At 51.9% G+C, this 11,423-nt stretch overlaps 1 protein-coding gene across 1 annotated transcript; it reads right to left on the minus strand.

The window, feature by feature from the left end:
• Positions 1 to 2,533: 2,533 nt before the first annotated feature.
• On the minus strand, positions 2,534 to 5,433 carry LOC144738129 (uncharacterized). Its single transcript, XM_078621055.1, has one exon. It carries the CDS (start codon positions 5,411 to 5,413, stop codon positions 3,104 to 3,106), a length of 2,310 nt encoding a protein of 769 aa, XP_078477181.1. The 5' UTR covers positions 5,414 to 5,433; the 3' UTR covers positions 2,534 to 3,103.
• Positions 5,434 to 11,423: the final 5,990 nt, after the last annotated feature.

Here is an 11,423-nt window from a genome sequence, read left to right on the forward strand (position 1 = left end):
CCTTCACGCTGTTGGCTGACAGCGTGAGAGATTCCCGCGGCCTGCCACATGGCAGGCTCCAGACCACGGCACCAGCCACGTGGCTTCTCCGCTCCTTTTAATCCCTGGCCCACGTGATGCCCCGCAACCAATCCTCAGCCACACCCCTGGAACTTTCTCGAAGCTAATGTACGGCTCCAGGGCCACGCCCCTAACTCGACTCCCCATTGGTTGCGGGCTGAGGCCGGCAGAGCCCATCATTATTATCCAGGTGTAACCTCACATTACAAATGTAATGCATTGGGCCAGAGTGAATTTCTGTCACAAGCCGAGTTGAACAGGAAATGGTTCCAACTCCTGGTCACGCAGCTTTAGATGGGCCTGCCCAAAATCATAAAAATCCTCAACGAATGTGAGCAGAGGCAGAGACATCGAAATCAAGGAACCCAAAGCACCAAGCCTATTTAGGGTACCATAGGCCTGCTGTACTCGATCGACAAAAAATACAGCCGCCCCTTGAATATCGTAGGTTACGTTCTTGGAAAATGCCGCGCGACAGCTAAAAACGCGATATTCAATACTTAAGCCTTACCCAAGTAATGGCGTTAGGTAAACGTCAACTAAAATTTACATCACAATTGAAATACGTACTGTATTCCAAACCAACTAAAAATTAAACAATTGAAATAAACATTGGGAAACCGTGTCTCATGCTTTTGGTTAAAGGTCTACCCAACACTTATGGTCACACATGCTGTCTGCTTCTACTCGACCTTGTCCGAAAAGTCCTCCCAAAACTCCACATCCACAAATGGATGTGATTTGTCTCGGGCTCCATTAGTGACCTGGAAGTCAAACCCTAGAGCCTTCACAGGTCACCTTCACGAATGGTGACGTTTCCCAGCTGCCATCTTTATTGGGTCCTTGCATCACAAACGATGGGCTTATGGAACTTCAAATTTCACACGTCAATCTCAGACTCTGCTCCTTGTAGACCTCCTTACACGTGTTTTAGTTTCAAGACAATTCAAAAGGTTTTCCAATTGTACATTAAGTGGTTTTTAATGTGTGTTCCCTGCCAGTTGTGAAGATTTGATTACTGTGTAAATGCATTCCAAGACAGTGCAGTCGTTAGATTCCGTGGAGGCGAGTTCTGCTCTTGGTGACATCACAAGCCAGAGAGAGGGGGAGGCCCTGACGTAACCCACTCGTTAATTTGAGGTGACGTCTTCAGAGGGAGCGTCTACATATTTAGGTAAACATGTGGTAAACACGGTGGGATATCAATGCAGACAGATATATCTAAAGTTTTATTTAAATAGAAGTTAAAATTCAATAAAACCTAGGCTAGAATACAAATCTGTAACAAAAATTCCACGATGCCTTCAAATGTGCTCGTTAAAGTACCTCCTTGCGAAAAAACAGATCGGCAGACATCTTTCATTCAACGTTCTCTACACGAAACAAAGGAATGTTTTACACAAACTGTAAATACCACGGCCTTTTAGGAATGCATGTGTAATGGGTTCCGGAGACACTTGTAGAGGTATCTTCTTTATTACAATACAACACTCCAACAGTCCTGACACTCTGTTACAGCCTAGGTACACAGCCTAGATACACTACTCTGGCTACGCTCTGGGCTCCTCCGGCTGCAATTACCCTAGGGGAGGCTAATTGACCCGACCCAGCCAAGGTGCGGGTCTGGACTCTGGCTTCCTCGGAACTCGCCCTTACAAGGACGTAGAGCCGGGAGTCCCAGAGTCCCACCACTGGCCCTCACAGCGTTCCGGCCCTTACACGGACAAGCGGGACGAGGGGGTCCAGAGTCCTAAGCTGGCTGATCTTGGGTCTTGAGCTGCAACTGCCCCCGATCGGCCAGGGAGCTGCCCTTTTATGCCTCGTCCCCAACGAGGGGTGGGGTTGTGTGCGCCCCCAGATATCCCACAGAGCACGCACAGCCCCTCCCCCCGTTGGTGGCGTCAAGGGGCTTAACTGTTTGGGGTGCCTGGGATCCTAGCGCCTGGCACCGAGGGCTTATCTGCCTAGGATCCTAGAGCCCCCAGCAGCCCCTCCTCTCTTATGGCACTACACATGTGTTCAGTACAAGCCACCTGTGGACTGGTTTTGGTGTACAATGTCTCAACAGTCCGGCTTGCTTCAACTGATGTTCATCGGCAAGGTCCATTTCAAGTCTCAGTTCGACAAAATGTATACGTAATACAAAATGATAATTAGTGTTCTTGTGGAGAATGTATCTCCTATACGTAACTTATAAGTGGCATACCTTAACTGATGAATGATCCGACTATGCTCCCGATTTCAAAGACAATGAGTTGCCCCAGTCAGATGCGTCCCGATTCACAAAAATACCCTTTGACTCGTATCACAAAAATAACAGCTCTCACGTGAGTTTTTGTACAGGTTACCACCAAAACAGATACTTTGTCCTGACAGCACATATTCCATGTTTGACATTAATACACAAAATGTTGTATGTACGTACAAAATCAGACAGGTATTCTTTCAATAATGATTCAAAATAATCAAAGGGCACATTGGCAACATTTTATTACTATACCGAAATGTACTGCGTCACGTTGCAATGTATTTACAAGTTGATCTCTGACTCGATGAGGCCTATACGTGCAGCACTCTCGTAGAGGGAAGCCAAGTAGTAGTACATTCTCTATTTGTTGCAGAGGTTCAAGGTTCAAATCCGACTGGCATATCAATCATCGCCCCCGACTTACAAACTCCTATCCACATGCAAGCCAGTGAACGGTCACCTTGTGGCACACAGGGGCAGATGCCCATTATGGGCACCCATCGAGTGTCTAAGATGAGATATGATACAAAACACTTGAGTCACTCCTGGTTAGAGATCGCCCCAACCCACAGGTTCACAAATACTGGCCACGCTTACACTGCAGTTTGAACCTAGAAATTGAGTGTTCAACTTCACATTATATTCATTAGAAAGGCCTGTGACAAAGGTGCATCCATTGGAGCTTAATTGTCTCAAGCTTGCACATCTACCTGGTCTCCATTTGACTTTGTATTGTCTAAGAAGTCCACCCACACCTCCACATCCACAAACTCCTGGGAGTTGCCTCGCTCTGCCTCAGTCAGAATTTAGTTCCTGCTTCACACTGCCTCCATCTATGTGAAGGTCCGATTTTGGAGTTGAATCTTCAAATTTAACCTTCACTTCTACGCTCTTCAATGTTACTTCACATTTCACTTTCGCCTCTTCATATTTCACCTTGATACCTTTCAAAGTGTCCAGGCTGGGATTGTCTTCTGGTTCTTGTTTCATGAACAATGGGGTCATTGCAGCACTTTGACTTTCACAAGCTGATTTCAGATTACACTTCTTGTGGATTTTCTGATGCGTGTGTGTTCTCTGGTGTTTTTTAAGATTTGATGAATGTGCAAACGCTTTCCCACAAACACTGCACTTGAAGAGTTTCTCTCCTGTGTGTGTTGTCTGATGTCTTCTAAGAGTAGATGAATCTGAAAATGCCTTCTCACACACACTGCACTTGAAGGGTTTATCTCCTGTATGTATTCTCTGGCGGGACTGAAGATTTGATGACTTTGCATACGCCTTCCCACACAGAATGCACTTAAAAGGTTTCTCTCCTGTGTGTGTTCTCTGGTGTTGTTTAAGAGCAGATGAATCTAAAAATGTCTTCCCACACACACTGCACTTGAAGGGTTTATCTCCTGTGTGTGTTCTCTGGTGGGTCTGAAGATATGATGACAATGAAAATGCCTTCTCACACACAGTGCATTTGAAGGGTTTCTCTCCTGTGTGTGTTCTCTGGTGTGATTTAAGAATGAACGACCATGCAAACGCCTTCTCACACACAGTGCACTTGAAAGGTTTATCTCCTGTGTGTGTTCTCTGGTGTGATTTAAGAATGCATGACAGTGCAAACGCCTTCCCACACACACTGCACTTAAAATGTTTCTCTCCTGTGTGTGTTCTTTGGTGGGTCTGAAGATATGACGACCATGAAAATGCCTTCTCACACACAGTGCACTTGAAGGGTTTCTCTGTGTGTGTTCTCTGGTGTCTTTGAAGATGTGATGACTGTGCAAACGCCTTCTCACACACAGTGCACTTGAAAGGTTTCTTTCCTGTGTGTGTTCTCTGGTGTCTTTGAAGATCTGGTGACCGTGCAAACGCCTTCTCACACACAGTGCACTTGAAAGGTTTCTTTCCTGTGTGTGTTCTCTGGTGTTGTTTAAAAGTAGATGAATCAAAAAATGCCTTCCCACACACATTGCACTTGAAGGGCTTATCTCCTGTGTGTGTTCTCTGGTGGGTTTGAAGATTTGATGACTTTGCAAACGCCTTCCCACACAGAGTGCACTTAAAAGGTTTCTCTCCTGTGTGTGTTTTCTGGTGGATCTTACGATTTGATGATATTGCAAACGCCTTCCCACACAGAGTGCACTTAAAAGGTTTCTCTCCTGTGTGTGTTCTCTGGTGTGATTTAAGAATGGATGACTGTGCAAACACCTTTTTACACACACTGCACTTAAAAGGTTTCTCTCCTGTGTGTGTTCTCTGGTGGGTCTTAAGATTTGATGACTTTGCAAATGCCTTCCCACACAGAGTGCACTTAAAAGGTTTATCTCCTGTGTGTGTTCTCTGGTGTGATTTAAGAATGGATGACCGTGCAAACGCCTTTTCACACACAGTGCACTTGAAAGGTTTCTCTCCTGTGTGTGTTCTCTGGTGTGATTTAAGAATTGATGACTTTGCAAACACCTTCCCACACACACTGCACTTAAAAAGTTTCTCTCCTGTGTGTGTTCTCTGGTGTTGTTTAAGAGTAGATGAATCAAAAAATGCCTTCCCACACACACTGCACTTGAAGGGGTTATCTCCTGTGTGTGTTCTCTGGTGGGTCTGAAGAGTTGATGACTTTGCAAACGCCTTCCCACACACACTGCACTTAAAAGGTTTCTCTCCTGTGTGTGTTCTTTGGTGGGTCTGAAGATATGACGACCATGAAAATGTCTTCTCACACACAGTGCACTTGAAGGGTTTCTCTCCTGTGTGTGTTCTCTGGTGTCTTTGAAGATGTGATGACTGTGCAAACGCCTTCTCACACACAGTGCACTTGAAAGGTTTCTTTCCTGTGTGTGTTCTCTGGTGGGTCTTAAGATTTGATGACTTTGCAAACGCCTTCCCACACAGAGTGCACTTAAAAGGTTTATCTCCTGTGTGTGTTCTGTGGTGTTGTTTAAGAGTAGATGAATCTGAAAATGCCTTCCCACACACACAGCACTCTAAGGGTTTCTCTCCTGTGTGTGTTCTCTGGTGCTGTGTCAAGTTTCCAGTACGATCCGTGCTGTTTGCATGCTGGTCGCATTGTTTCCTTCTTGTACTGAACTGCGCTGAGTGCCTTTGCTCCATCAGGCCAATTCTGCAGAGCGTCAGCTGCAAATAGAAAAGCATGTCCACACCATCTATGCGAGTATTGAGGCACAGAGGAATGCATATGTAGTGGTGATACGCGCTGGGGTAGCGATCAGGTGCCAGCGCGTTGTGATTGGGTGTGTGTGTGGTGACGCGCGCTGACGGTGAGGGATCAGGGTTGGGCGCGGGATCGTGAGTTGTGTGGTACTGATTGGCTGGGTGCCGGTGACGTGCTGGTGTCGGAGTGAGCGGGTGGCAGCGCGGCGTGATTGGTTGGTGAGTGGAAACACGCGTTGGGGAAAGAGGATCGTAGAGGTAGCGCGTTGTGATTGGTTCACTAACAAGCGATGCTCGCATCGAGGTCCGCATCCGCTCCGTCTCCCGGGAGGATGGACTATATAAGGGGATGCGCACAGGCGCACGGGGAGAGTGTAACCAGCGAAGACTGAAGACGGGCGGAAGAGAAGATAGGGCCCTGCGGTACCTAGCCCCGCTGTCCTGTGAGGACCGGGACTCTGTGTAACCCAGAGGCGGAGTGTAGAGTGAGCATGCAGTGTCAGCATGCAGAGTGTGTAGCCGGGGCCTAGAGTCTACACGAGACGAGTGATGCGGGTGTAGCCAGAGGCGTAGGGTCTACACGAGACGAGTGATGTGTGTGTAGCCAGAGGTATAGGGTCTACACGGGAAGAGTCTACACGAGACGAGTCTACATGAGAAGAGTCTACACGAGACGAGTGATGTGTGTGTAGCCAGAGGTATAGAGTCTACACGAGAAGAGTCTACACGAGAAGAGTCTACACGAGACGAGTGATGTGTGTGTAGCCAGAGGCATAGGGTCTACACGAGGCGAGTCTACAAGAGACGAGCGAGGTGTGTGTAGCCAGAGGCCTGGAGCTTACACGAGTCCAGCACAGTGTGTTATAAGAAGAATAGAGGTTACGATTTGTACTGGTGTCTGGTGACCGACTCGGAAGAATAGAGACCACACGTTGTATCGAGATAAGCGAAGATTTAATAAAAGTGTGTTACCCGTCAAGGAGTTTCCTGCCGTCATTTCCAATACTTCAACTGGCGTCAGAAGTGAAACTGTCTTCCAAGCATGGATACGAGGAAGACCATTCGGACCCACGGGAGTGACCGCGAGGACAACCTTGACGACCCGGGCCAGCTGCCGTCGGGGGGTGAGGACGAAGAATGGCCCACGCTGCAGGATCCGCCGGCGGCGCCGGAGGAGCGGCGGGGGACCGAGGCCGTGCTCCGGGAGGCGCACTCTCGCCTGGCGGAGCTGCTGCTCGCCGCCGCGTCCATCCTGGCGGAGATCAGCTCGTCGGCGGGAGCGGAGACGGCAGCGGACATTCTACAGGGTCGCCCCGCAGATTCCCGCCAAAATGACTTGGCGATTCCCGCCATTTCATCGGCATCGACTTTTGGCGGGAACGGCGACCGCCACGTGGCGGCGGCTCTCCAAGCGCGCCATCTTACGTCATCGACGCGCGCTGCGGACCGCCATCAGTCGTCCGCCATTGGGGCCGCCATCTTACACACCGACGGGGCGGCGGGAAGGAACCACGACGCGGAGGACGACTTCATTTTTCAACAGCGCCTCCCCGCATTGTCAGCCTTCAAGGCGGAAGGCGGGGACTGGGGCCAGTTTCAGCGCAGGTTTTTGGCGCATCAGGAGATGTCGGCCTGGTCCGATGCTACGGCGCTGCGGGCACCGCCTGCCATGTTGGACGACAACGCGCTCGCGGCCTTCATGTCGGCTCGGAGATCGGACCGATCCACGCTTAAGGCAGCGCTGGGTCTCATGGCCAGGGTCTACGGACCTCCCTCGGCGTGCCGCCATCATTTTAATGCGAGGCGGAAGGCGGACACGGAGACCGCGCTCGCCTATCGCACGCGTTGCTGGCTCTCGCCGATGCAGCATTCCCTCGGATGGACGAGGAGGGCCAAGATGCGATGGTTTTGGAGCAGCTGCTTAAGTTGGCGCAGGACCTGGGGGTCCCCATCAACACGGCCGACGAGATCGACATTTCTTCCTTACGGGTCGCTACGAGTATACAAGCGCACGAGGCCCTTCAACGCAAACAGGGGGTCGTCCGCAACGCTGCTGTGGCCTCAGCTCCGGGTCCGGTGATCACCGAACCCCAAGTCGTCGGTCCGCGAGAGGAGGCGTTCACCGCGGGACGACCGGGGGACTGGAGATCGGGGGGTCGGTCGCCCCTGCGATCGGCCCGCAAGCTGGAGCAACCGAGATCACCGACGACCCTCATCACGTGCTACAACTGCGGCCTCCGGGGCCACGTGGCGTCGGGTTGCCGCGCTCCCCGTCAGCGCGCCATGGGATCTCGGCTGGACGACGACCAGGGCCCCAAGGCATCCCTACAAACCCCGGCAAGTCGCGGCACCTCACATGCTCGGCCCACACACTCGACACGCATGGGCCGTCGCGGTGCGACGGAAGAGGGCCGGTTAGGGTTCGGGGATTCGGTTCGGCGAGGGGGTTTCGGCCGGGACCGGAGAGACATTGAGTGGTCGGAGTTGGGGCATAGAATTGTGGCTGCTTCAGCGGGTTCATCCGTCGTTGCGGGTTCTATTGATGGGGTAGAGGTCAGGGTATTGGTGGACACGGGAGCATCGGCGACTATTATATCTGACCTCATTTATAACATTCTCCCCGTCCAGTGCCATCCGCTGCTCCCAGTGGATGTGCCGTTTTTCGCCGCAAATGGGGGATCGTTGGGCATTATCGGTCAGATTAGGGCGTCCATTTGCATTGGAGATATCAAATTGTCGGGACCCGTTTTCGTTTTGTCTTCTTTGGCGGTTCCTTGTCTATTGGGCACTGATTTTTTGGCTAAGATGCCCATTAAAATTCTAATCGATCAACGTTGCATTGAACTACCTTCGGGTCGCCGCATTTCATTTTTGACGAGCCCTACGGAGATTCGGACGGCGTGCGCCACGATACAAGCGTTGGCGACGCAGACCGTGCACGTGCCCCCGGGTTCACAAATGTTAGTTCCCCTCTGGTTGCGAAAACCGTGGGGGGAGGGGACTTCGGAACAAGGCATGCTTTTGGGTCCTTCTAACAAGGCTATCGGAGGGGTCGATTTGTCGGTGGCTCACACTTTGGTTCGGGCGGACAAGGATCCGTTTGTCATGGTTTTAAACGCTGGATCGCGGCCAGCCGTCATCCAGCAGGGTACCGTGCTGGCTCACGCGGCGCGGGTTCCTGCGGAGGAGCGGCTGGTTGCGCACGTCGATCCGAGCCCCGCGCAGAACATTGAACCGAGGGAGGACCTTGAATGGGTCCATTCGCTGTGCGCGGGCTCGGACGATTTGTCAGGGGTGCAGTTGGGTGCGCTGCGCGAGTTACTAATGGAATTTTCTGATGTGTTCAGTAAACATAAATATGATATTGGATGTACGGATTTAATACGCCACCACATTGACACGGGCGATGCGGCGCCGGTCAGGTTAAATCCCTTCCGGCTGAGTCCTGCTGAAAAGGAACATGTTCAGTCGGCCGTGAACGATATGCTTGAAGCCGACATTATTTCGCCTTCCTCCAGTCCGTGGGGAGCACCTATTGTGCTGGTTAAGAAGCATGACGGGTCCTTGCGATTTTGCGTAGATTTCCGTCGCCTGAATAAGATCTCTGTGGCTGACGCGTATCCGCTCCCCAGGATGGACGAGTCCCTCGATGCATTGTCTGGTGCGCGATATTTTTCGACTCTTGATTTGTTATCGGGATTCTGGCAGTTGCCACTCGACGAAGAGTCTAAACCTAAGACAGCATTCCGGACTCCAGGGGGCCTATTCCAGTTTAACCGGTTACCCATGGGACTTCACTCCTCTCCAGCGACGTTTCAGCGCCTTATGGAGTTGGTTTTGTCGGGCTTGCAATGGGAGACGTGCTTGATTTACCTTGACGATGTCATTGTTTTCAGTAAAACATTTGAGGAACACCTCCAGCGATTGAGAGGGGTGTTCTTGCGAATGCGATCGGCTAAATTGAAATTTAAACCGGCCAAATGCCACCTTTTTCGTAAGTCCGTTAGATACTTGGGTCACATTGTCGACTCTTCGGGGATCTCTACTGATCCCGCAAAGACGGACTGTGTCGGTTCATGGCCAACACTCAAGTCGGTTGCAGACGTGCGCAGTTTCATTGGGTTTGCTTCGTATTATCGCCGATTCGTTGAGCACTTCGCCACTATTGCAAAACCCTTGCACGCTCTTACGGCGAAGGGTGTGAAGTTCAAATGGGGACCGGAAGAGGAGGCCGCGTTCTGCGCCCTCCGGGACGCTTTGGTGGGTGCCCCACCCTTGCGTTATCCGGATTTTGCGAGTCCCTTCTTGCTAGACACGGATGCTAGCAACACGGGCATTGGGGGGGTACTGTCCCAGGTCGTTGGAGGAGTTGAAAGGGTGGTCGCTTATGGTAGCAGGGTGTTGTCTCCGGCGGAGCAGCGCTACTGCGTCACCCGTCGTGAACTGCTCGCCATTGTTTTTTTTGTACAACAGTTCAGACCGTATCTCTATGGGCGTCACTTTACGGTCCGGACGGACCACGCGGCGCTACAGTATTCATTGAGGGTCGCCCAACCCTCGGGCCAATTGTCACGGTGGTTGGAAGTCCTCCAAGACTATCAGTTCACGACCACATACCGTAAGGGGTTGCGACACACAAATGCCGATTGTTGCCGTGTCAGAAATGTGCGTGTCTATCGGGATCGGCGCGCTGTAAACCGCCGGTTGTGGAAGATAAGGGGACATTGGCTGCGACTGCGGGCGCGCCAATCGGGGATGTCCCCGCTACCTCTCAGGATCGGGACTCGCTGCTCTCACTGTCGCTGGGGGAGTGGGGCCGCCTTCAAATGGCGGACAGCTCCCTGCTAGCATTGCGCCGCAGGGTTGGTGGTCCTAAAGAGGACCAGGAGCGAACTGGCTCCTATGTACTTAAACAGGGCATGTTGATGAGATGGGACAGTTTGTCCCGGCGGCATGCGCTGGTCGTGCCTTCTGCTGTAAGGGGGAAAGTTGTTTTGGCCGCACACGAACGCCTCTTGCATTTGGGAGTAAACAAAACGCTTGCCCTGCTTCAGCGTGACTATTATTGGCCGGGAATGGGGAGTGACGTGGTAAATATTCTGAAGGGGTGCGTTGAGTGCGCCAGACGGAAACCACCGCCCGTGCCAGCTAATCCACCGCTGCAATCTATTCAGGTCTCGCGCACTAACGAGCTCGTTGCACTCGATATTTTGGGGCCTTTTCCAGTCACGCCTAGAGGGAATAAATACCTGTTGGTGGGGGTCGAATATTTCACCCGGTGGCCTATGGCGTGGCCTCTCGCCAACCAGTCGGCAGCGGCTGTGACGGACGCCTTTGTCCAGGGCTATGTCCTGGACAAGGGGGCTCCCGAACGCTTGCTGACCGACCAAGGTAAAAAATTTTCGAGTAAATTGCTGCAAGAGGTGTGCGATCTATTGGGTACTAAAAAGGTGCGTACCTCCCCGTACCACCCGCAGACAGACGGGATGGTGGAAAGACTTCACAAGACTTTGACTTCTATGCTGTGCCAGCAGGTGTGTGAGGCACATGTAGATTGGGACCTGCAGGTCCCGGGGGTCCTTGCCGCGTACAGAATGGCCCCCCATGCAGCGACGGGGTTTTCCCCATTCTATTTGATGTACGGTCGGGAAGCCGACCCGCCCATGGAAACGCAGCTTGGCCTGTCCGCTCCACGAACCAATTCTGAATTGGCGGAACACATTAAATTCAATATTCACAAGCTAACAGAAGCAAGGGAGGCCGCACGGCTTAATTCGCGGGCTCGCCAAATTGCTAATGAACGACTGCGGGCACGGAAGGTGTCCGTGCACGAATGGAAACCTGGTGACAGGGCCTGGCTGCATTGCCCTCAGGCGCCCTTGGCTACGTCGCCTAAATTGTTGAGGCCATGGCGGGGGCCCGTGGAGATCGTGCGCGTTGCACGGCCCCA

Source organism: Lampetra planeri, chromosome 78 (genome assembly GCF_965212315.1).
Source record: "Lampetra planeri chromosome 78, kcLamPlan1.2.h2, whole genome shotgun sequence".
NCBI lineage: Eukaryota > Metazoa > Chordata > Hyperoartia > Petromyzontiformes > Petromyzontidae > Lampetra > Lampetra planeri.

Coding starts and splice junctions, on each gene's coding strand:
- LOC144738129 (XM_078621055.1), bottom strand. CDS start 5,413: ATGGAGCAAAGGCACTCAGCGCAGTTCAGTACAAGAAGGAAACAATGC.